The sequence below is a fragment of the Camelus dromedarius genome, chromosome 20 (genome assembly GCF_036321535.1).
Source record: "Camelus dromedarius isolate mCamDro1 chromosome 20, mCamDro1.pat, whole genome shotgun sequence".
NCBI lineage: Eukaryota > Metazoa > Chordata > Mammalia > Artiodactyla > Camelidae > Camelus > Camelus dromedarius.
In genome coordinates, this window is record NC_087455.1 from 6,241,178 (window position 1) to 6,267,847 (window position 26,670).

The 26,670-nt window shown below is 45.9% G+C and overlaps 1 protein-coding gene across 3 annotated transcripts in view; it reads left to right on the plus strand.

Annotated features, from left to right (window-relative positions):
* The window catches only part of ZFAT (zinc finger and AT-hook domain containing), a 137,075-nt gene that overhangs the window by 66,468 nt on the left and 43,937 nt on the right, over positions 1–26,670 (plus strand). For all 3 annotated transcript variants that reach the window (XM_031439670.2, XM_064476817.1, XM_064476818.1), the window contains exons 8-10: positions 11,079–11,166; positions 12,963–13,112; positions 14,783–14,956. In XM_031439670.2, coding sequence (XP_031295530.1) covers positions 11,079–11,166; positions 12,963–13,112; positions 14,783–14,956 — 412 coding nt within the window. The remainder of the gene's footprint in view (positions 1–11,078; positions 11,167–12,962; positions 13,113–14,782; positions 14,957–26,670) is intronic.

Consider the following 26,670-nt stretch of genomic DNA (forward strand, 5'->3'; position numbering starts at 1 on the left):
CTTTGACTGCGAGAATTACTATTATTTATCCCTTATCATTTTGGACCTTGTTGCTCTGGGTTTAGAGGTTATGAAATGTGAGCTAAAGCCTGGCGTGGACGAGGAAGCTGTGAAAGAGCTTTACAATCGGGGGTCACACTCAGCTCCTTCGTGCCCACTGTGGGTGTCAGAGATGCACGGTCCAGCTCAGGTACCGTCTGGCCCTTGGGTGCTGAAGCTCGCCTTCCTGGCTGCATCCCTGGGCCTCACAGTCAACAGGGGAGCGTCGGGAATGTGCACTGAGATCTTTGACCCCAGTTTCACATGCTTTCATTTTTCTTGATACACTGGCATTTAAAGAAGCTTCTCTTTTCAACCTTGCTTGGTTTTGATCTTCCTTTGAAGAGGCTTCTCTCTTCAGCACTGACACTCAAGAAGGCACCTGGAGGAGTATCAGTTGCTGTTTGCATCCTGTGGTCCAGGCCCCGTGTGACCTTACTGAATTCTCATACTACCTCCAGGAGGTGGGGACTGTGTTGCCCACTGGGGAGTCTGGGAGCCTGCTGTCCCAGAGTCATTTGTAACTTGCCCACATTCCCACTGTTGGAAGGGTTGCAGATGGGATTCAAGCCCCGTGCCCATCATAATTCCCTGACTCTCAGCAACCATTTCTTGGCTAAAGATACACCTAATGATGGGGAGGCGTGTGCATCTAACACAGAGCCCCCCACCCCGCTCCCAGTAGTAACCAGATGGTGTGACTACAGTCAGGGATGTACTGGCATCAAGGAAATGTGCGGACTGAGTCAAGGGAGTTAGTCAGTGACATTTCTGGAGCAAACCCACTTTTTATAGCACTGTGCAAACTTTGTGAAAGGGAGACTTGAGAAGCCACGGTTTTGTACAACAAAAGGGGGCTTCAGGTTCTTACATGTTAGAGTTCAGACCCCTTATCCACCTGTGTGATCTTGGGCAAATTGCCTAGCCTCCCTGAACCTCAGTTTTTCTCATCTGTAAAATGGAGATATGGTACTTTCTCCTCCCTCTCAGGACTGTAAGGATTAAATTAGCAAATAAGTAGAGCACACCCAGGTCAGTGTTTTCTCAGTCCCCAGGTCATGGTCCATGGTTTGTGAAATTAGTTTAGTGGATTACAACTAGGATATCTCAAAAATGGAATGGAATAGAATGAAATAGAAATTTTCAGCACTGTTTACCCATAACAAGGTAGTAAGTATTGTCTTCTGAGTCCTTTGTTTCCGTGTTTCAATGTGTTTGTATGTCAGTGTGTGTTCATGTATGTTCTGGGTGGCGAAGTCAAGTGGGTGGCCTCCGCAGGGCCCATAAAATAAGTTTGTAAGTCACTGACCCTGATGATGTAATTTATGACATCTTGACTCAGAATTACTTGGGGGTAATTGTTATGAATGCAATTCCCCACTCAGACCTCCACCATACTTTGTCGGGGGTGGGGGGACCTGGGAACCTGTTACTTAAATAAGTTTGTCCTGATGTAGACACTTGAAATAGCAGGAAGTTGAGCTCATGGTGGAGGTACAGGGTATGTCCGTCTGTTCCCTTTATCTCCTGCTTGTGTTCCTTCTCAGAAGACTCCTGGGTGCCCGAGGCCGAGGGCACTGCAGCAGCTACGAGCCTGCAGCTGGGAGGAGTGGGCACATTTTGGTGTCGCATTCTACGTCTGCCACTTGGAAGCGGTGTGGCTTCACTGCCTTCCTCTCTGACCTCTGGTCTGCAAAGTGGGATAACAGTCCCTGCCTCCAGGGTTGCTGTGGGAATTCAGTGAGATGACGTTTGTGAGGGACACGGCACAGGTCCAGGCTTGCCGGGGAGGCCCGTCTACCCTAGCGCATCCTTGTTTTCAGTAGTGGTGGCAGGAGGAGGAGGAGTGGCTGCGTGGTGGTGGTGGCGCTTCCATCCAGGGTGTGGTGCCTGTCTTTGAGAAGTGCTTTGTCTGCTGTAAAGTTACACAGATTTACAAAATCTTACATGTGCTTGCTAGAAGTAAACTCAAATAATATATCGCCAGCACTGCACAGAGAAGGAGAGGGAGCTAGCTCCAGTATCTTTCTGGAACGCAATGGGTCCGTCTTTGCTTTTTTTTTTTTAGACACTGTCAACAAAGTCTTTTTATTTTTTAAATTTTTAAATTGAAGTATAGTTGATTTATAATGTTACATTACTTTCAGGTAGTACTTTTTTTTTTTTATAAATAGAGTAAAATGTTATTGAACTAAAGCAATTGGACTCTGGGTTTTCCCTTTGCAGCAAGCCTATGGTCTTTTCTTACACCATCACAGACCAGTTTGTTTCTGAGCTGCCCTCTTTGGGCGTTTATCCACAGTGCTGGAGACCTCGGGCTACTGGAGCTTTCTGTGCATAAAACAGCTGCCCGTTAGCAAGCCCGAGGTCCGGAAGCGAGGGCACATCCTGGCAGAACAGAACCACTTTCAGTAGCCAGGATGATCCTTGAGTTGAAATTCCAAATGGAGGACATTTCTGGCTCTTTTCTAACTTGTTCAAATTAGCCACAATTTAAGTGTCACCTTTCCTGTCTTTGCCACACTTTCTGCGTGTCCCATGATGATGACCGGCCTCTGTGTGCTGGCACTTCTCACTAGGTCATGAGCCCTTGAGGGCAGGGCCAGTGTCTCCCACCCTGTCCTCAGTGCAATGCCCAGCACGAGACAAGGTCCCTGGAAGGTTTGAGGAATGAATGAGTGAGTCCATAGGGGTCATCAGATTCTGGAACCACGGCCTTTTTATTCCTGAGAAATTGTTCAGAGTGGAATCCCTTGCCATACTTCTGTAACTTGGTCACCTGTTTCATAGGGGTACTTACATGATATCTTCACCCACCGCTAGTTGCAGACTTGAGAACCATCCTGTTGCTTTGGGGGCCAAGGCGTCTGCCACAGAGACGTAGACCAAGGCCAGGTTCACCCAGAGCTGTGAGCTGGGCTCTGAGCATCAGCCCCAGGGCTGCTCCTTCCCCCAATACCATGACCCCAGCCTCCTGCTGCCACCTCTCTTCTTTCAAAGAGTCTTGTGTTGCTTTGAAGGCCGTTTCCATCAGAGCAAACAAACCTGAGGGCTGGGCTTTTACCATCATTGCGTCGTGGGTCTCTCCCTCTCCTCCTCTGCCAAGGACTCTTTTAACCACCATTCTTTTTAAGTTTGCCGTGTCAGTTTGGGTTTTCATCTCCAACTAGGGAACTGAGGTTTTGAAAAAGAAATAAATGAGTCCTTGGAGTGCACCCTTCTCCCAGCACCCTTTCCCACTGCCTGCATCCTTCCGACAATCTTCAAAGGCATCGAGAAATGAAGGGCCCTGATAAACTCTAAGATAAAATTGCTTCCAGACTATCAGAGATTAAAAGGAAAAAAATCAAACAGCAAGGGCTCACGAGAGATCACTGTAAACTCCTTCCACGTCCCTCTGAATGCCTCCATCAGCTCCGATGATGAGGACGTTGGGGGCAGCCGACGGGGCAGCAGGCCTCCTACACAATGCATGCTGGGCCCAGGGCGTCTCTCCAAATGGCATGTGAACACGTGTGTGCAGGTGCTGCGAGTGATGGAGTGACCAGGAAGGTCAAGGGCATAGGAGGACGGTGACGGGAGTACACTGAGAAGCCTGGAGCCCGAGATGTATCCTGGGCAGAAGCTGGTAGCATTGTCTGGGCAGAAAGCTCGGGAGAGTTGCACAAGAGCTGCCTGGACCCCTTGGGCATCTGAGCTTAGCAGGCCTTGCATGGAACCCAAATGCTTGGTGGGAAGTGCGTCTAGACTGTTCGGTTGTCCAGAGGGATTATGGTTTTGTTTCATTTTTGTTTTTAAATATAAAGTACGCAGCCTCAGGAGACATTCTGTACTGGCAGGAACTAATCCACAAAGGAATTTGGAAGAATGCTCACTCAGATCCACCTTTTGGAGATTCCAGAGTGCGTTAACCCACCAGGAGGTCTGGTACCTGAGGCTGAGCTGCATTAATAACAATGCTGAAACCACGAAAGCAACGTCACTCAGATTTATTGAGCTCTCACTGTAGTCTGGCCTCTTTTTAAGCATGTGATGTGTGTGTTTTCCTTTAATAAACATTATTTTTTAGAGCAGTTTTACATTCACTGCAAAATTGAGCAGAAAGTACAGAGATTTCCCCACGTGTCCCCTGTCCCCATCCATGCACAAGCTCCCCAACCACCGATACTCCCAGACCTTAGTGCTACCTTTCCTACGGTTGACAAGCCTGCGCTGACACATGAGTAACACTCACAAGCCCATGGTTTACATCAGGGTCCACTCCTAGTGCTGCCCGTGTTTGGGCTTTGGACAAATGGCTAATGGTGCATAGCCATCATCATAGCATCATACAGAGAAGTTTCACTGCCCTACAAATCCTCCACCTATTCATCCCTCTCTCCCCTCACCCTCTGGCGACCACAGACCTTTTTATGGTCTCCATCATTCTGCCACTTTTCAGAATGTCTTACAGTTGGAATCATAAATACGTAGCCTTTACAGATTGGCTTTTTTCTCTTAGTGATATGCATTTAATCTTCCTCCACATCTTTTCATGGCTTGAGAGCTCATTTCTTTTTAGCACTGGATAACATTCCATTGCTTGGAGGTATCACAGTTTATCCCTTCACATCCTGAAGGACATCTTGGTTTCTTCTAAGTTTTGCCAGTTATGAATAAAGCTGCTTCATCTGTGTGCTGGTTTTTGTGTGGACATAAGTTTTTAGTTCATTTGGGCAAATGCTGAGGAGTGTGATTGCTGGATCATATAGTATGAGTATTTTCGTTTTGAGAGAAACTGCCAAACTGTCTTATAGAATGTCTGTACCGTTTTCATTCCCACCAGGCAGTGAGAGTTCCCATTGCTCCACATCCTCACCAGCATTTGGTGTTGTCAGTGTTTTGGATTTAGGCCATTCTGGTAGGTGTCTGGTGGCATCTCGTTGTTTTGATTTGCATTTCTCTGGTGGCATATGACATGGAACATCTTCATATGCTTTCTTGCCATTTGTATATCCTCTTTGGTGGGATGTCTCTTCAGGTCTTTGGCCTATTTTTTTTATTGACGTATAGTCAGTTACAGCGTGTCAGTTTCTGGTGCACAGCATAACGTTTCAGTCGTACGCACACATACATATATTTGCTTTCATATTCTTTTTCTTTATAGGTTACTACAAGATATTGGCTGTAGTTCTCTGTGCTACAGAGGAAATTTATTTTTTATTTATTTTATATATAGTAGTTAATATTTGCAAATCTCAAACTCCTAATTTATCCCTTCCCACTTCCTCTCCCCCTGGTGACCACAAGTTTGTTAACTATGTCTGTGAGTCTGTTTCTTTTTCGTGGCTTATTTTTTGATGGAGTTGTTTTCTAATTGCCAGTTTTAAAGAGATTTGTGTGTGTGTGTTTGTGGGTGTGTATTTTGGAAACAATTCTTTATCAGACATCTCTTTTTCGGATTTTTTTTTTCAGTCTGTGGCTTATTTTTCATTCTCTTGACAGTGTATTGTGTAGAGCAGAAATTTTTAATTTTAGTGGAGTCCAGTTTATCAATTTTTTTCCTCAGATAATGCCTTCAGTGTTACATGTAAAAAATCATTACTGTACCCTAGGTCATCCAGGTTTTTTCCTTATGTTCTAGGAGTTTTATAGGTTTGTATTTTGCATTTACATAATGATCTATTATGAGTTAATATTTGTGAAAGGATGTAAGGTCTTTGCCTACATTCTTTTTTTTTTTTTTTTTTTGCATGTGGCTGTCCCGTTGCTTCAGCATCATTTATTGAGATGACTATCTTTGAGCCATTGTGTAGCATTTGCTCCTGTGTCAAGGATCAATGGACTGTATTTAAGAGAGTCTATTTCTGGACTGTATTCTGTTCCATTTGGTCTGTTTTTTCTGTTACTTCACCAGTACCACAGTGTCTTCATCACTGTAGCTTTACAGTAAGTCTAGAAGTTGAGTAGTGTCAGTCCTCCAACCTTGTTCTCCTCTGATATTTTGTGATGGTTTCTGGGTCTTTTGCCTCTCCATATAAACTTTATAATCAATTTTTCAATACCCACAAAATAGCTTGCTGAGATTTTGATTGGGATTGTAGGTCAAGTCGTGAAGCACTGACGTCTTGACAATACTGAGTCTTCTTACCCATGAACGTGGGATAGCTCCGCATTGATTTAGTTCTTTGATTCTGTTCATCGATTTTGAAGGTTTCCTCATATAGGTTTTGTACATGTTTTGTTAGATTTATACCTAAGCATTTCATTTTTTATGTGCGGATGTAAATAGTATTGTGTTTTAAATTTCAAATTCCACTTATTCATATGCTAGAATATTGGAAAGCAGTTGACTTTTGTATATTAACCTTATTATCCTGTAACTTGCCATAATCACTTATTAGTTTTGCAAGGATTTTTGTCTATTCTTTCAGAATTTCTACATAGATAATCATGTCATCTGCAAACAAAGACAGTTTTAATCTCTTCCTTCCCAATCTCTATGTCTTGTGTTTTCTTTTCTTGCCTTACTGCATTAGCTCGGACTTCTAGTATGATGTTAAAAAGGAGTGCTAAGAGTGGACATCCTTGCTTTGTGTTTAATCTTAGTGGGAAAGTTACTGATTTCTCATCATTGTGATGTAAGCTGTAGGTCGTTTTTAGATATTCCTTATCAACTTGAGGAATTTCCCCTCTAGTGCTAGTTTAATGAGCATGTTTATCATGAATAGATATTAGATGTTGCCAAATTCTTTTTCTGCCTATATTGATATTATCCTGTGATTCTTATTTCTTAGCTTGTTGATGTGATGGATATATTAACTGATTTTGGAATATTGAATCAGCCTCGTGTACCTGGGATACATGCCACTTGGTTTGTGGTGTATAGTTATTTTTAAACATTATTGGGTTTTCTGTGCCAGTATTTTGTTGAGGATTTTTGCATCTATGTTCACAAGAGATATAGACCTATAATTTTCTTTCCTTGTAATGTCTTTGTTTTTGGTATTAGGGTAATGCTGGCCAAACAGAATGAGTTAGGAGGTATTTTCTCTGCTTCTGTGTTCTAAAAGAGACTGCAGAGAATCGTGTGATTTCTTCCTTCAATATTTGGTAGATTTTGCTGGTGAAGCCATCTGGGGCTGGGGCTTTTTATTTTTTTGAAGGTTGCTAATTGTTGATTCAATTTTTTCTAATAGAGATAGCCTATTCTGCCTGTTCTTGTATGAGTTTTGGCAGATTGTGTCTCTTAAGCAATTGGCCTGTTTCACCTGGGTTGTCAAATGTGGGGGCATAGAGTTGTTCATAGTACTCCTTTTACTATCCTTTTGATGTCCATGGGATCTGTACTATGTCCCCTCTTTCATTTTTTTTTTCCCTCTTTCATTTCTGATATTAGTAATCTGTATCCTCTTTTTTTCTTGGTTAGCCTGGCTACAGGCTTAATGATTTTATTGATCTTTTCAAAGGACCAGCTTTTGGTTTTATTGATTTTTCTCTATTGATCTCCTGCTTTCAACTTCCTTGATTTCTGCTCTGATTTGTATTTATTTTCCTATGCTTATTTTAGATTTAATTTACACTTTCGGCTTTCCTAGGGGGAAGCTTAAATAATTGATTTTAGATCTCTTTTCTAATACACACAGTGGATGCTATAAATTTCCCTCTAAGCGTAGCTTTCATTGCTTCCTACAGATTTCAATAAGTTGTATTTTCATTTTTATTTAGTTCAAAACATTTTAAAAGTTTCCTTGAGGATTCTTTTCTGAATCATACATTACTTGAAGCGCGTTGTTTAATCTGCACATATTTTGGGGCATGCCAGCTATCTATGACTGATTTCTAGTTTAATCCACTGTGGTCTGCAAGCAGACCTTGTATGATTTCTAATGATTTCTATTCTTTTCAATTTGTTAAGGGGTATTTTATGGCCCAGAATGTGATCTGTTCTGGTGAAGATTCTGTGTGAACTTGAGAAGGATGCGTATTCTGCTGCCGCTGGATGAAGCAGTCTGTAGATGTCAGTTGTACGCAGCTGATTGGTGGTGGTGTTGAATTCAGCTATGTCCTTACTGACTTTTTTACCTACTGGATCTGTCCATTTCTGAACGAGGGGTGTAAGAGTCTCCAGCTATAATAGTGGATTCATCTGTTTCTCCTTGGAGTTCTATGACCTTCTGCCTCATGCATTTTGACCCTCTGTTGTCAGACGCATACGTGTGCAGGGTTATTACATCTTCTTGGAGATTTGATGCCTTCATCATGTTATGCTCCTTTTCAACACTGATGATTATCTTTGTCTTGAAGTCTGTTCTGTTTGAAATTACTAAGCTACTCCTGCTTTTTAAAATTAATATCAGCGTAGTATATCTTTCTTCATCCATTTCCTTTCAATCTGTATGTCTTTATATTTAAAGCGAGATTCTTGTAGCCAACATATAGTTGAATCTTGTTTCTTGATCCATTCTGACAATTTCTGTCATTTAGATCATTGCCGTCCAAAGCGACTATTGGTAGAGCTGGACTAATATTTACCACATTCGTTACTGTTTTCTATTTGTTGCCCCTGTTCTTTGTTACTTTTTTCCGTCTTCTGCTCTTTTTCTGCCTTTTGTAGGTTTAATTGAGCATCTTACATAATTCCATTTTCTCTCTTTTCTTCGCAGATTACTTATACTTATTATTGTTGTTATTATTACTATTTTTTTACTTTTTTAAATGGTTACCCTAGAATTTGCAATGTACATCTACAAGTAATCCAAGTCCACTTTCACATAGCACTATTCTGCTCTATGGATAGTGTGAGTACCCTAAAAAAATTAAAATTCTAATTTTTTCTTGGTACCTTTTGTATCATTGCTGATAATCATTGCACACATACAGAAGCATGCATGTGTATGTGTAAACATACAGTATTGAATACATTGTTGCTATAGTTAATTTTGACAAACTTTAGTGAGATCAAATAGGATTTAGAAAAATACCTTCACTTATTCCTTCTCCAATGCTCTTTCTTTATATAGATTGAGTTTCTGACTTTATCATTTTCCTTCTCTCTAAACAACTTGTTTTAACATTTCTTGTAAACCAAGTCTACTGACAACAACTTTATTTGATTTTTGTCTGAGAAGATCTTTATTTCTCCTTTACTTTGGAAAGGTAATTTTGTAGGGTACAGAATCCTAGGTTTGGTGGTTTTTTTTTTTTTTTCTACACTTTAAATATTTCACTCCACTCTCTCTGCTTGTGTGGATCTGAGACATTGGATATAATTCTTGTCTTTTCCCTTCTGTCAGTAAGGTGTTTTTCCCTCTGGCATCTTTCTGTATTTTTTCTTTACCCTTGGTCTTCTGTAGTTTGAAATTAATAGGTGGAGTTTACTTGGTATTTATCCTGCTTGGTATTCTCTGAGCTTTCTGGATTTGTGCTTTGGTGTCTGATATTAATTTAGGGAAATTCTTAGTCATAATTGTTTAAAGTATTTCTTCTGTTCCTTTGTCTTTTTTTTCTCTTTCTGATATTCCTGTTATGCATATGTTACACATTTGTGGTTGTCTCATATTCTTTGTTTTTATCAGTCTTTTTTTTTCTATTTGCTTTTCAGTTTTGGAGGTTTCCACTGAGGTACCTCAAACTCAGAGATTCTTTCCCTCAGCTGGGTCCAGACTACTAATAAGTCCATCAAAGGCATTTTTCTATTTATGTATTTTTGATCTCTAGAATTTATTTGTTGATTGTTTCTGAAAATGTTCATCTCTTTGCTTTGCTTACATTGTCCAGCTCTTCTTGTATGTGTCTACTTTATCCATTAGAGCCCTTTGCATATTCATCATAGCTGTTTTAAATTTCTGCCCTGATAATCACGACATCCCTGCCGTGTCTGAGTCCTGTCCTGATGCTTTCTCTGTCTTCAGACTATGTTTTTTGCCTTTTGTTATGCCTTGTAATTTTTTCTTGATAGCTGGAGAGATGTCCTGGGTAAAGGAGCTGCTGTACAGAGGCCCACTGTGGTGTGTCGGTAAGGTGTTGGGAGGGGAAGCGCAAGGTCATCCTGAGGTTAGGTCTCAGGCTTTGGTGAGCCTGTGAACTTCACCAGTGCATTTGTCCTCCCCACTTAGGTGGGAAAAGATGACTGAAGTGGGCTGGGTTTGGGTACTTCCTTTCTTCCGTGAAGACGTGGCCTTCTCCCGCTTGCAGGTCTCTGTCCAAGTCTCCCCTTTTCGTAAGGACACTAATCATGTTGGATTAGGGCCTGTGACCTCATCTCAACTGGTTACATCTGTAATGGCCATATTTCCAGATAAAGTCACATTCTGTGGATTTCAGCATATGAATTTGTGGGGAACAGACTAACCCATCACACCCACCCTCTGAAAAATCATCACGTGATATACATAGCCTTGATGCAGGCTCGGGGAGGAAAGTGGGTGGGCGATGGCTTGGCATCCAAGGAAGCTTCTCGCCGGTGTGAGCATCGCATCACAGGGAGTGGGACTGCTGAGGCCAGCAGCGGCGCAGGGGGACCTCTTACCTGCAGCCTGGGTGGGTTGGGGCCTTGGCGTGGCCGGAGGAGCCGGGGTGGGCATCCACACTCGGGTTCTGACGCTGGCTCTTCCTCGCAGACCTGGGGTTCATTGCCCTTGGCCTTGGTTTCTTAATCTGTAACAGCATAATAATAAGAGTGAGTCTCAGTAAAGTAACTTACACGCACACCACGCACCGAGCACTGGAGGGCAGAAGACACGGTGGGTCTGCACTGGTCTGTGCGCTGGACCTCGAGGCCGAGCCCTGCCCTCTCCTGGCTGGGCCACCTCCACAGGACCGTCATCTCTATGCCCCGTACCTCCCTCCTGAAAGGGAGGTGAGGCCATTGCCCTGCTGCCCTCGAGTTCCCTGGGCCGTGCGGGGCCAGGTGCAGGTTGCAGGCCAGGTGCTGGGACAGGTGCGGTGCGCATCTGGCTTTGACGGTGGTGGTGGTGGTGGTGGTGGTGATGGTGATTTTTCCACAGAGCCTGAATTTAAACAGGACAGTCCATTGATTATACTCTCTTTTTGTTAAGGACAAAAGGAGTTATTCATGTCCTGTGTGTGAAAAGTCTTTTTCAGAAGATCGACTGATAAAGTCACATATCAAGACCAACCATCCCGGTAAGGGTATGCACTTTAGAGCGGGAGACTGATTTTCAAATGCTTATGTTTTTTAAAAAATGCAACATTATATTATCAACCGTATTAAATGAAAGTAAAAGAGGGATGAAGATATGAGTAAATTCAAGGGAAACAATCGTCTTTATTTAAAGCCTGGGAGGTTATGTAAGTTTTTGTTCATTTTATCCTCTTATCTGGTCTTCGGGTACGTCTCCCCCTATCTCACAGTTCCCCTCCCCCTTTTAGTATTAGCAGTGACAGCCTCTGGACGGGTCCTTATCCAGTGCGGACCCGACCGACTCCACTTCCCAGGCCGCCCCCAGCCCTCTCGTAGGTCCCTGAACTGAGGGGTGTGGGCTCCCTCCCAGGCCAAGGAGCCCGGTCATTGGGAGTGACCGTCACTTTCATTGTCCTCGGCCCCTGAGCCCCCTGGGCGTCACCCCTGTCACTTTCATTCTCATCCCAGTGACATTGTTTCTTGGTTCTGCCCGGTTAATTTCTGTGTATCCTCTACATCTTCCCTCAGAGCCTGCCCTGGGGGCCTTTGATGGCTCCCCCGACCCCCCGCCACCCATCCCAGTGCACTTCCCCCGTATTCTAGTCCCTGGTACTTTCCACCCACCCGGGAGCCTCGGGGCAGGGCTGCCACCGTTAACACCTCATCCCCAGAGCCCCGTGCCACGTGGCGCAGGGCCCGCGAGCGCAGACACACGCTGCTTGTGGACGAGTGAGAAGCAGAGCAGCTAAGGCACTTCTCCTTTCGCCCACACCCCTCTTCTCTTCCTCTTTGTTTTCTCTCTGCTTCTCCCGTGAGGGAACTGACCCACTGATTAATCATGATTGTGGAGAAAAGTAAAGAAATGATGGAAGGACGCTAACACTCGTATTTTACTTGGAGTCGGACGGAGCCTTGAGGCCTTCACCTGCATGGGGATGTGTGGGTTACGTAATGCTCTGAACTGCTCAGTTCTGTCCTCCCCGTGTGACCCGTGTCCAGTGTGACTCGTGTCCAAGTGTGAGCCAAGGATGCTCATTTAGCTCCATCAACTTTTGCTCATTATTTTAAACTTTTTATTATAGAAAATTTCAAATGTACGCAAAATACATAACATGAGGAACAGCCATGTATCCATAACTCAGCTCCCACTCTTACCTACATGTGGTCAAACTTGTTTCATGAATTGACCCCCCGATGGTTTTTTTTTTTCTAAAATACTCTGGAGTATGTCCTGACATAATTTCCCCATAAAGAATCTTTAGAATGCATCTCCAACTAGTAAGGAATTTTTTAAACGTAACTACCACATCACCCTTAAGACAGTGTTAACAGTAGGTTCGGCTCGTATACGTCCTTTTAAAATGTCCCCATTGACACAAGATTTTCTCTTTTACAGTTGGATTGTTTGGATCGGGTTGTTATGTCACCGCAGTTTCTCGTGTTACATGGGACAGCCCACCCCCCGCTCTCTTCCCCAGGAGGCTGATCTGTTGGGAAGTTGGGGCTCTTCCTGCAGGTGGTCATGTTTTGCCTTTTTCTGAACGTTGCCTCGTTGACACTGTTTCTCCATCCCTCACGTTTTATGTCAACGGACATTTAGATCTGAGACTGGATTAGACCCTGGTTTAACACTTTAGGCAGAAGTCCTGTCCCATGACGCACGAGGCGCATCTTAACCGTTGTCTCAGACCTGCTAGGACTGGCCAGAGGGTCTGGGTTCTGTCATGAGGCTCCTTTGCATCTAACCTGAACCAAGGTTCTTTGGCTGCTTCCGGTTATCACCCTGCTTTTCTTCTAGAGGTTTCCATGAGCACCATTTCCGAGGTTCTCGGGCGGAGGGTCCAGCTGAAGGGGCTGATTGGGAAGCGAGCCATGAAGTGCCCGTATTGTGATTTCTATTTCATGAAGAATGGCTCAGACCTTCAGCGTCACATCTGGGCTCATGAAGGTGAGTGCTCCTCCGTCAAAATGGAGCGCTTTCTGGGATCTGGTGCTTCCTCTGGGGGTCCTGCAGGAGGAAGTGTATCTCCTTGGCCCCTGCAGTTAGAATTTCCTTAGCACACTGAGAGAAGTGTCTGTCCGCCAGCTGAAATCAGTGATTTAAGTCATTACTCATTTAGTTGCAATTGCAGTGAGCAGAGGTGTGCAGCCGTTCATGGCTCTTGCCGGAGTTGTAGTTTAATAAATCACCACGACACCTGTGCGGGGAGCCAGCTGCAGGGGGACAGGACCTCGCTGGCACCTCCCGGGCGGTCACTCTGGTGGCCTCCCCGGTGCTTTGTGGGATTCTGTTGCTCAGGTTGTGGAGAAAGAATTCAGAAGGTGAAGAGTTACGTGGAGACGGAGCAGGGGGAGGAGGGATGTAAGTTGTGCCTTTGGGGTGCTCGCCTGTGAAGGGAGGTGTGGGGCACACTCCGGGACTTTGGGAAGTTGGAGGTCAGGATGCTACTGGGGACAGCGGGCCACCGACTGTGTTTCTCCCCCCGGGGAAGGACGTGGCTCTCCTGGTGATCAGGCTCGGAGCCGTGACCCAGGGAGAGCCCCTCCAGAGGTCCGAGTGGGTCCCTTCCTGTGAATTAGGAGTCCAGGTGCCGCAGGCAGGAAGACAAGCTGGCTCCCACGGGGGAAGGACTATGTATTTTCTACAACATGGGATCAAACTAGCAGTTCGGGAGCTGACGGAGTAGGAACGTGGACCGGCAGAAGGAGCCGAGACTAAAGGCAAGGCTGGGGATACTTTTTCCTTGACCAGCACGTCTGTGCCTCGGCTCTGTGCCCTGGGTGCACCCTGCAGCCTTGTTAAAGCCTCGGCTTCCTCAGCTGCAAGGCCTCGGGTGGTGGGGATCAGGGCGGAAACGCTAGGCTCACTAGATCATGTCTGTTATGCCCGCGTTCAGACACCGCTCCCCTCCCCCGGCAGCATGTCACACTGCGGGGACAGCCCTTTATATTGGACAGTGCAGCCGGGCCAGGGCGGCTCAGCTTCAAACCAGCCCTCGGTGTTTACTGCAAAGTAGGTCCTCGGGAGATGTCTGTGGAGCGAAGGAGCAGCCACGTGGTAGGATGCCCTGCCGTGAGCCGTTAGCCCAACAGCAGTGACGAGCGTTGTCAAGCTCTGCTTGTTTTATCGACTAAAACCTGCTCTCACCTCTGGTCCTGCACGCCTGACCCCGGGGACTTTTGTCATGGCCCTCGGTCACTTTAATTTCGGTCCGTTTAACTCAGTTCAGTTGAACTTAATGAACGTCTGCTGCTCCAACTGCTCGGGGGTCTGTGCCCTCAGATTCCAGACTGCAGGGAGGGGAGGCGTAAGCTGCTCACTGTTAAGTGCTGTGAACAGTGCAGTGGTAGAGGCAGGCAGGGTTTGGGTGCACTGATAGGGACGCAGAGAATTTCACTGGAGGCCCAGGAGGAGAGGGCATCCTAGTTGGACGGAAGAGCGCAGGTAGGTGCGTGGCGTGGGGACCAGCAGGTGCGCTGCTTTATTCAGATGGACGTGGAGGGGTGTGTGTGTGTGTGTGCACATGTGTACATATATATTCCTTCAGATACACACACGCGCACACACACACACATAACTGAATATATACGTGTATCTATCTTTTTCTCCCTCAATAGGGGTGAAGCCCTTCAAATGTTCTTTGTGTGAGTATGCAACTCGTAGCAAGAGTAACCTCAAGGCTCATATGAATCGTCACAGCACCGAGAAAACCCACCTATGTGACATGTGTGGCAAGAAATTCAAATCAAAAGGGACGCTGAAAAGTCACAAGCTCCTTCACACTGCTGACGGTGAGTGAGTGGCTCTGCAGTGAAGTTTTTTCCTCTAAAAGTGTGGTTTGCTGCTGACATCCCAAGTCCAGCAGAAATGGTGGCTGTGCCTGGAGGCAGGAAAGGACACATGGCTTTTGGAATTTCCATTCTGGAGGAGAGCAGAGGGGCCTCGCCTGCTCCCTCACTGCCCCGCGCTCAGTGCTGGAGCCCTGCCTGACCTCTGACCCCCAACCCCCACCAGGGCTCGCTAAACACTTGCTGCGCGCTTGCGGATATGTGTGTGCGCTTGTGGGACGCTGCTTCAGGGAATAAGGCAGCCTCGGGCTCCAGAGGCCTTGACCTGGGAGTCCCGGCCCTGTTCAGCCGCCCACCCCAACCCGAGCCTGACGGCCTTGCAGGGCAGCTGCGCTCACAGCTGGCCCGATGTTTCAGGTGGACGCCCTTCTTATCCAAGCTACCTCCAGGTTGTTCCACATTTAGTCCAAAATGGGACTCAGTCGAAAACGCAAACAGCTTTTGGGCAGGTGCGCCCCTGATCAAGCACACTGAGGTGGATTTCCAGCTTGGTTCCTTCGTGAGAACCATTGATGGAGTTCTTACCACCAGCCGTGCCTGGGGGTACGGGGTCAGTAGGAGCAGTTCCTGCCTTCACGGGGTTTCCAGTCCCGTGGGGAGCAGGCCGGAGTGGGCAGGTGGGTGCTGTGGTGGGAGGTGCTGGGAGCTCTGGGCAGGAGCGGGGTGGTCACTGGGAAAGTCACCCCCAGAAGGGCTGGATAGAGGACAGAAAGGCAGAACTGCACAATGGTTTTACGAAGACAGGCAGCTAAACCATAAAAGACCTTTAACATTTAAGATTTTCCTTTAAAACTCCAGTTGTGTGAGGGTCTTGTCAGTGTTCCATGTAATGCGATTAATAAACTATACTTACCGATACTGTTATTTCAGCACAGTTATGTATGAAAACTGGAGTTCACTATAAAAATTGAAGTGATCTCAACAAAGATGTTTGAGTTCAGAACGTGGAGGGCAGTCTAGCCTTCTGCCTTTGTTTCGAGGTTGTTCTGGGGGACCCCATTGTATGTGCGGTCAGTTGAGCTTGAGAGGCTCAGTGGAGAAGCCAGATGCTTAGCTGGGATTCGTCCCAATTAAGAACCAGGACTTGTCTACAGCTGAGCAAAAGCCAGAGCCGTGCTGTTCACACTTACGCAGTGTCCTGTAAGTTAAAAAATCCGTAATCAAAATAATTAAAAACACAGTGACAGTGAAGCAGTCCTGTCCTGAATAATGAAAGCAGTAAGTTGTGTAATTATTCATGAATTCTCCCATCTCCGCGAGCAACAAGCCTCACTGATATTTCTTGACTGGGTAGCACATTATTCACTGAAATCCCTAATAATACAGTGCTGGTTACAAAAAGCGGCTGTCGCCAGAGCCAGGGAGGTCTTGAGTGTCCCCTGGGCTGTATGGGCAGGGTCTGGAGGGCCTGGGAAGGGCGCTGTGGCCTCAGGCCGGCTCTGAGGTCTGGGCTCGGCCCTGAAAGGCTTTGAGAAGGTGGGACGTGCGTCTAGTGAGGGACGGTGGACAGGCCGTGGTGGGTGGTGGAGCGGTGGGTCGGGGTGAGTGCCAGTATAACCGCGGGCGTCACAGTGACACTCAGCCTGTCCTGCCCTGTCACTCCACTTGCTTCCCTGAGCTCTTCAGCAGGAAAAGGAAATTCAGGTGGACAAAAATGCTTGGTAGTCAAAGCAGTAACACAGCCTTCCCACAAAAGGAAGGGCCCCGCAGGCATGTGAAATATTTTCTAACACAGCAGGAAATTTGCATCTCTTCTCTTCATTTTTTTTTTTCCTGGCACTTTTGGGAGGATGAGGTGTTTGTAAAGTCACGTCTTGTTTTCAGGCACCCACCAGTCTGGGAAGAGGGGCATTGGGCATCAGGGTGACGAGGAGAGCAGTGGGAAGGGGCTGCCTCGGTGGGCTGGCTCTCCTTCTTCCCTTCTTGAGCCGTGGTTTTGTTATCCTGCAAAATAAGGACCTGAGACCTGAACATTTCTTGGTCTCTGTAGTCCTGATGCTCTGTGATTCTAGGAGGCAAGTGCCATGCGGACCACAGACCTGGAAACAGGAGATGCAATATCGTTGGATCTGGTCCAGCTCTGAGGTGCCAGCTTCTTCCGTGGGGCCACCAGCGCTCCTTGCGTGTCTCTTTTGACACTTGCCGTGTCTCGTGTTTTCTCAAGAGCCAGCTTGGTACGTGGAGTCCCGGCTAGCAGACTGGCTGTTCTGACTCCACTGGTGACCTGTTCTGTAACTTTAATCAAACTATGGGCAGTTCTTTTCCTTTTTAATTTTAAAAAAGCTTTGAAAAAAGGTTAGCTACATCTCCTGCCCTGTTTTTGTAGTCCTCCTATTTTATTTTGCTGATTTCTGAGAGCTCTTTTTATCTCAGTGGTGTGTCATGTCGTGCAAATATTTCTCTCCAAATTATCCCCAGCTTTTCCGTTTTAAGGTATCTTTTTATATAGGTTTTATATAAAAGTTAAATAACTTAGCGTATTCAAACATATCAGCTGTTTTCTTTATGTTTTTTCCTCCGTAGTTTCTCTGCGTTGAAAGAAACCTTTCCCACCTTAAGGGAAAGTTCTTTTGTATTTTCTTCAAGTTCTGTTTCAGGGGTTTATGACATTTATGAACTGCAACGTCCTTGACGTTTATTTTGGTGTGAGGCCTGTGGCAGGGATCTTTGTTTCTAAACAGTTACCAGTTGACTCAGCATATTTATCGAAAAATCAGTCCTTTCCGTTTTGTTTTGAAATGCCAGAATTTCTCAGGATGTTGGGTATATTCTGAGATTTTGGTTTGTTACAGTGATATTTGTTCTCGTACATGGTTTTGTAAGATACTGTTTTAATAACTCTAATATTGTATGTTCAGATATTCCTTTTTCTTCTTTTTCCTTTTTATGGACATCTAGTTTCTTCTCATTTAATGACTATTTCACTGGATAAACTGGATGGCTGCGTGAGCCGTCTGACAGCACCTGAAACATGCTTTAAATTCCTCGGGGAGGTGTGTGCACCTCCATGAGGCTCTCAGCCTGTAACCATAGAGTTCGCTCTTTGCTTAGAAGCAAGCATGGCTTTCAAGCCTGCCTGAAATTCTTGGGTTTTCAGCGCAGCTGCTGCATCGGCAGTAACTCAGTAGGTTGTGTGTGTCACAGAGAAGCTACGTGGAAGAGGTGGCGCTCGGGAGGCTTGAGTCACCGCCTGGTAGGATGACCTCAGTTAAATGGCTTCTCCGAGCCTCAGTTTCCCCCTCAGTAGAATGCTTGGATCTAGAATGAGTGGCTGCTTCATTCATGGCCTTCAGGTCTTTGCTCAGGAGAGCCTTCCCTGGCCCCTGTATGTGTATAAAATCTCAACACCCCACCAAACCATCCACACTCCCTGGTGTTTCTTATGCTTTTCTTCTTGGCTCATCTTTCCCTCGTGCACCGTGTAGTTTCTGTCTCTGCCACTGCGACGCTTCCAGCAACCGCTTCTCATCTTTTCCACATCTCTTACTATTTCTTCTTAGACCTGTCTTTCTCTAATAATATATATATATATATATATATTTTTCCATGATATTCTATGTCTTCCACTAGACTGTAAGCTCCAAGCAAGGAATTTTTACTTACTGTATTGGTTTTGTTTTGTATCCCCACCACCTAAAACAGTGCCAGACTGGTAGTAGGTGCTCAGTAAATTTTTGTTGATTGAATGAGTGGGGGGGAGAAAAGGTACAGTGCCTTACACAAAGTGGATGGCATACAGTAGCACTTAACAAGGACTAGTTATTTCCCAATATCATCTCCCTGATGGTTCTGTTAAATCAGATGCTTGTGAATTAGGTTATTTTAAATACGGTAAAGGAACTCACTATTAAATGAGTCTTCTTGGGTATCTTCTAATGAAGTAGAAAGGAACTGAGTAATTACTCTCTCCTCTACCTGCTTGCGAATCTGATTTTTCACATGCTTTGGCTTGCATAAAGTGATCTGTCCCTGTTTATTCATTCCTATTTCCCAAAGGAGCTCATTACTGTGCCTTGGAAAAGACAGACCAGAATGGGCGAAGGTTTCTGTTAAAGAGGTTTGCCAGTCGATATGTACAAAGGGAGATACTGACCTATAAGGGTCCCGATTAAACCTTTCACATATGTGAGCCAACAGATGCAAGAACTTAATGCAAAAGTTACGCTGGTAACACATTTCTCCCCTTTTGATATTAAAGAGGGCCTAGACATGATGTTTGGTCTAGAGGTTTATCCTTGATTCTGCCCACCCAGAGCAGATGGGGAAGGCTAAATGGTGCCGTGTTTTTATGTTATGTAATCAAACAAGAATTCTCTACTCTTGAAGTAACAAGCTCTTTGAAGGCCGGTGCTAATTCCCTTGGGTCCCTCCCCCCGCAATTCCAGCCTGCCCTCCTACACTTGAGGTATGAAGTTTGCTGGTAAAATTTACAAAGAGGGATCATCCAAGCTTCAAGAACTCTTGTGTGTGTAACAGTTGGACAAGTGCAGAGCTGAATATGGAAATTAGGTCTGGCTGGAGGAAGTACCCCTCGTTCCCTTGGTTCTTCAATTTATAGTAAGAGATCCCAGGGCTCCACACTGAAGTATTCCAGGAGATCCAAGTAAGGAGTTTTTTTTATCTCCTCTTTCTTCTGAAAAATACAGTCACTCTAGGATGAAGTAGCCCCACGTGTCCATAGTCTCTTTGCTTCCAAACACATACGTTCTAGAACCAGGAAGTTAAAAGACGATGGTACCTGAGCAACCAGATGGTTGATCTTACCAACTTCATTTCCCAGGCTTCTGGGAGACCGGTCTCTCCGAAGCATCCTTGTCCCTCATATCCTTCCTCCAACTTACTCCTGGAGAAAAGGGAGAGGGACCAGGGTGGGAGGGAGGCAGCTGTGTGAACACAGTAGGTGTCTGTGGCTTATCTTTAGGGCTGGTGTCTGGGTGATGGTTGGGAGAGGGAATGGGTGACTTCAGGACCCAGGAGCCCCATTTTTTATGTGCACCCAGTCTGGGGCCACCGAAGGCTCTTTCTCTAAGGCTTTTATAAACCATAAAACTAACTGAGCTCATACTATAAGGTCAACAGCTAGTTACTGAACAGTTAGTTCAGGCTGATACACAGACGTAAGTATTGGATGAGGCTTGGTTACCTAAAACTTCACCTGGGTGGAAGGGTCTCAGCTGCTCACATCTGGCACAGTGTCTGTGACTGTAACCCAGTTCTGGTCCCCTGCTCTTTCCTGGTCTCTTATCTGGCTCTGCCTTCTGTTCCTTTCCGTGTCTAACGCTGATCCACTCCTCCGTGGCTCAGAACTGATGTACTAATTACAGAGACTCATCGGTCTCTAAGCTGTAGTTGCTTCAAGTTCAGCTGTTGTAGTACAGAGGCATCTTAAACTATATTTTTATTGCTGTAGCTATTTCTGTTCTGAGCTGCCATTGCACAAATTACTGCAGATGCCAGGACTGTGACGATGTGTGCTTTGCAAAACGCCTGCTGCAAAATGCCCGCCGTGCCTCCTGCGGGGTGTTTTTCCCACTTCAGGTGGCAAACCCGCAAGTGCCGGGCCGTGTGGAGAGGCCGTAGTGCGGAGCGGGTGAAACCCTGGGCTCGCGAGGGCAGACCCAGCCCAGGGTGGAACCACCTCCTGCGTGAATGACCTTGAACGGGTGCTTCGTCGTTCCCTATCTGTAACCTGAGGGTGATGAAGTTTCCTGTGTATTTCCTCTGTATGGGGATGTATTCGTTTCCCATGGCTGCTATAACTACCACAAAACAACGTAAATTTATTACGTGACAGCTCAGGAGGTCAGATGCCTAAAATCGAGGTGTCGGCAGGGCTGTCTTCCTTCCGGAGGCTCAAGGGGAGAATCTGTTTCTTTAACCTCCCTAGCTCCCAGAGGCTGCCTGTATCCTCCGGCTTACGAGCCCCCTTCCTCCCAAACCCTGCAGCATTGCTCTTCCCATCTGTCTCTCTGTCCCTCTGCGTCTGTCCTCGCATCTGCTCTCTGAGTCTCACCCTCCCGCCTCTCTTTTATAAGGACCCTTGCAATTCCATCAAGCCCACCTGGAAAATCCAGCCTAATTTCCTGTCTCAAGATCTTTAACTTGATCACATCTGCAAAATCCCTTTTGCATATAAGGTAACACTTACAGGTTCTGGGGATTAGGACCTGGATATTTTGGGGGGAGGGTGACCCCCAAATCAGCTGACCACAGTGGGGCTGCGGGAAGACGAACTGGGTTCCTACTGCGTGTGTCAGTACATTCTAAGTGTTAGTACGTGTCCCTGTTCCACCGGCGGTCAGGCTCCTCGTGCTCCCAGCCACCCTCGGCACAGTGCACAAAATGGGTGTTTGTAGCGAGTCATCTACGTCATCTGTGTCCTTTAGGAAAGATCAAATTACTCTTCCCTCAAATATTCTTTCATTAGGAAGGGACAGTGCAATAGTTAATATTTAAAGAGTGTCGGTGTTGAAAAGGGTAAAGTCAGTTTTCTGAAAACTTTGCTTACGCAAAATATCACCTTTTCCCGTAAGACTGGATAAATAGTCATAAGAAGGCATTTTCTCTTTTATGCCTCCAGATAGTGTTGCTAGTAACAGTTTATATTTACGCAGATTTCTTTCTCTGAGTGTTTTAGTGCTCCTCCAAGTCTGAGGTACACAGAAAGGCTGATTTGGCAGGAATGATTTAATTTAGCAGGTATTTCAAACGCGTTGCCTTAGAGCAGAAGGAATTTTCCATCTCTGTCTTTCTTTGTGTGCTGATGGAATCCAAATGCCAGAAGACAAGGGGACAGTGTTATTTTCTTCTGATGGTTTAAGATTTGTCTGCCATCCCATTCCTCCCTGGTTTTATATAGAACTCTATTTAAAGGAACTAAACAGCTGGAACCATCCTCAGGGAAACTCATCAAGCAGACAAGGGTGTAGTAAGAAACAAAGGAAACCAGCAGGTGCTGTGTGTTTCCTTTTTTTTTGAAGTATTTTTTCCAGTTTGATTGAAATATAGTTCACATATAATGTTACATTAGCTTAAGATGTGCAGCATAATGATTTGATATATGTATATATCAAATGTGAAATGATTTCCGTAGTAAGTTTAGTTACCACCAATTACCTTACATGGTTAAACATTTTTTCTTGTGATGATTAAGTACTTTTTATTTTACTGAATATTTTTGACATATAGCATTGTATAAATGTAAGGTGCATAGCATGTTATTTTGATGCATTTACATATTATAATATGATTGTCATAGTAGTGATATTAATCTCACTACGTAGTTACAGTGCAGTGTTAGTGTCTGTATTGATCATACTGTGGGTCAGATCACTTTGGCGTAAGAACTACTTAGTGTAAGTTTGTACCTTAAACAACAGTAATTTTCATCTGCTCCACTGTCCCCATTAACCACTATTTTTTTCCTGAGTTTGATTTTTAAGAGTCCACGTATAAGCGATACCAGACAAGACTTGTTTTTCTCTGCCTGACTTGTCTCCCTTCGCATCGTTTGCTCAGGGTCCATCCATGCTGTCAGAAACGGAGGATATCATCCTTCCTCGTGGCCTAATAATCTTCCCGTGTGTGTGTGTGTGTGTGTGTGTGTCTGGCCGTGGATGGGCACATACGTCGTTTCCGTGTCCTGGCTGTTGTGAACAGTGCTGCAGCAAACATAGGAACGTGCACATCTCACTGAAATCCTACTTTCATTTCCTCTGGGTATGTGCCTAGTAGTGGAATTGCTGGCTCAGGTGGTAGATCAGTTTCTAATTTTTTGAGGAACCTCATGGTTTTTCCCATGGCGATTGGACCAATTTACATTCCCACCAACAGTGCATAAGGGTTCCGTTCTCACCACATCCTCGCCAAGGTGCTGAGCCGGTCACAGGGCCAGGGCCCTTGTGTATCCCGGAGTGAGCCCCCCAGGCCGCCAGCAAGGCAAGTGAGGGCGACTGTCTTTATTGTGAGTAGCAGGGCCCCTCTCCTCTAATCTGGAGACTCTCCCGCCTGAGCACCGGGGCCTCAGCAAGGCAGGTGTCCGCCGGCCCCTGGCCCCGCCTTCTTGCGCACTCGCCTTTCCTTTCAGAGCAGAAGGAAATTCAGTCCTGACCCTCCTGGGCTTGGGGCACCTCTCTTTGTCTAACTTGAGGCAGAATAATGGATTTCTGTTCTTTTTCTCCCATCTCCTACTTCCAAATCCTGTCCCCTCTACCTGACAGGACAGGCTGAGTACCTTTCTGCCTGAGTAAGACCTGAGTTGAGGGCCGAGCTCAGGATTGCCGGCCTCCAGACTGGGGCATCCCCCTATGTCTGGTGGTACCCGGTTCAGCCAGCATCCTGTCTCCAGGCGCAGCGAGTGCTCCACAGGTCAGAGGGCTTGTCCTGCAGCCAGCTGGCCATGAAATACTGGTGGAAGAGCTCAAGTTAGAGAAACAGACTCCACCCAGAAGAAACCTGAAAACAGAGAAAGAGTCTGCAAAGGTGGTGCCTCACCCTGTGAGGGATGAGCAGAAGTAATAGAGGTTTCCACCCCCCCAGCTTCCCATCTTTGAAGGGAGGTTGTACCAGATCACACACTTTGAGGGAGACAGGAGCTGGCGGTGAAACACTGAGCTTCCAGAACGAGCTGCAGTATCTGCAGTGGAAATCTCCAGTGAGCCTGGCACTCGGAGATGCCTGACTGAAAATCACCAGGACGGAGAATGCTGAGCGTGGCTTTTTCCTTACCACCTGCGGCAGCGGTCAGCATCAGCCACAAACTGCCACGCAGTCTGCAGACTTTATCTTGAACTGCCTGACACATCTTTTCTTTCTTGAACTAATTTGATGCCAGTTCCTGAGTCCCTTCTGGGGAAGGTAACCTGACTGTTGTGTTCTTGCATTGTTGTTTTTTCACCTTTTTAAAATTAATGTATCACACACCTACAAACAAGTGCATTATTGGTAAGTGTGCAGGCCAATGGCTTATCAGCCATGTAGCCACGCCCAGGGCAAGACGCGGCATGTCACCATCCCCTCGGAAGGCCTCCTCACCCGCCCCCCGAGCTGCTGTCGCTGAATGACTGCTGCCTGGACTTCTCACCCTGTGACGTGATTTCTCCCGTCTTTGAACTTCATGTAAATTGATTCCTGTAAACATGCTCTTCTGTCTCTGGCTTCTTCCTTTTCACATTAAATCTGTAGGGTTCATCTAGGTTGCTGTGATTTTGACGTTTAACATCTGGGCCTCTGGATGAACTTAGAAGTTTCATAAGTAACTGAGATTCTAAATTCTGTAGTTTGTAACCGGGAAGACGTTGTTCCTGCAATTAGCGCTTTTCGCTGTGCCAGTGTTTTTGCAGTAAGCGTGGAGCGCTTTCCCCCGAGGAGTGTTTCTCCAGAAGGTAGGATGACTCAGCTTTCTTTTTCTCTCCTTACTGGCAAGAATTGGCTCAGAATGACTTTCAAGTGTTCAGAAAGTTTAAATCCTGACTCAGAAGATGAGAAATGACCACGCCTGAGATAATTCTTAAAATTTGGCCACAGTCTTGTCTTTGTAAAGAAGAGGGGCACAGATGCCTGGTGGAAAATCACCCCCAAATCAGAGTACAGATATCAAGGTGAGCGATGTTTTAAAATACAGTGAGCTCTTTTGAACTTCAAGTTTGGGAACCACTGATACCACTTTGTGATTCCCTGTTGAAAGACCTGTCTTCCAGACTGTGTGCAGGAGCGAATGGGGTGAAACCTCCCCGCCTTCCAGAGATGGATGCTAATTCATCTGAAATGCTCTTCTGTTGTGCAGAAAACACTGGAACCACACTCACAAATATCTACCCCCTTCCTACAAGTGTGTCCACAATTCTATCACCCAACAAGTGTTATTCTTTTTAAAATTCTTTTTCAATCTTTAGTCATGTTCATATGGAATGATTGCATAGTTGTGGTTACAGGATAAATATTACTCTCCAGCTTTAAAATGAATAGTGTAATTATTTTTGTTGCTGCAGAGGCCGTGAATAGCACATGTAAGAGTTGCACAGCGCTCCGTTGAGGCGGTGCCCCCTGAGGTACACAACCACTCCCTGACTTGGGGACAGTGCATTGCTTTCTTTTTTCCTCCATTATGACAGCTTCTGTTTCAGGGAACCTCTTCTTGCATATAAACTTCTCCTTCTTTTGAATTAGTTCCTTAGGACACATTTCCAGAAGCAGGATGGCTGTTTCATTTTGATGGTTTTAATCGTACGGTGTGCTGCCAACTTACCTCTCAAAAAATTGTACCAGAAACATGAAAGCATTCTAGCCAGGCTCTTTCATTTTTAGCGTCACGTGCTTTTTTTAAAAGAAGTTCAATTTCTTTGTTTAATGAGTATCAAATCTTACCGCTTTATTATACTTTTTAGTTATTTGGTAACTCATAAAATCAAACAGGCAAATTAGAGGATTAGATGGATTAGATGAGTCGCGTGCATAAGGGATCTGTAACGCTGACTGGTTCAGTGCGCTGTGTATAATTACTTGCAGTCATTGGACTTCTTGTGATTAATTTAATCAGATTTAATCTTCTCTTGAGTGAATTGTTTGTTCATGTCCTTTTTTATGTGTTTGCTTTTAGGGGTCTTGGCATTTTATATTCACGCATTCCCTGATTCATTCAACAGCTCTATCTGTTGGACTCTTGGTTGCAGTTGACAGGAACTCATTTGAGGTCACTGAAGCAGCAAAGGGACATTGATTGAATCTTATGGAGACTCGGGATCCTGGTGTTTTGGGTTACTCCTTCACAGACCTCACCTCCTCTTTTTGTGGCTGGGTCCCCATCATCCTTTTATCTCAGCTTGACTGTAGCTTCCACACAAGAGGCCTTCTCTGACTGCCCAGCCCCACGGCCCCCCATCCTGTGCCACGTCGCCCCGTCCATTTCCTTGGTAGCAAGTTCTAATTTGTAGTGATTTATGTGTGTGTTTGCTTCTCGTCCACACAGGCCACGGGCTCCAGGAGGGCAGGGGCTCTGTTGTCTGTCTGCCGCTGTGCTCTGGGGTCAGGCCTGGTCCCCGCCTGAACATCTTCATCGCTCACCTTTGCTCCTCTCTGCCTCCTTCCTTCTGATGTTGTCTGTCTCTCTTTGCAGGCTGGTTCCTTTACTGGTTTCATCCGCAGGGCGGAAGTCTAATAACCAGTAGCTCCTGAGTAATGTGCTTCTGTCCCGATTCCTGGCTCAGATTCCTGGCTCAGCTTGGGTCCCTCATCCCCCAAGGTCCAGTCCCTGCAACTGGGTGTGGAGGGATGGTGGGCAGGGCCACCTCCGCGGCTTCTGTGTGCCCTGTGTAGTCCTGGTGACTGCGGGGAGGGAAAGGGGGCTGGGCTGTGCAGACATCCTGTTGGGACGCTCCTATAACTTGCTGTTAGCCTCACAGCCAGCATGCGCTCACTGCCAAGCACAAGGACATGGAATGAGAAGTGTCCTCTCCCTGTCCCCAAAGTACCCGCAACCCAGCGAGGGCACCAGGCGGACCAACCAGAGAGGCAGCAGTGAGCCACGTGGGTGATTAGATGCCTTGGGCAATACAAACAACAACCAAAGCAAGGCCCCCAAAGCTCTCCCTGTCGTGAAGCTAAACAATTAGCAAGAAAAATCAGTAAAATGTAGGCTGCACTACAACTGAGATATGAAA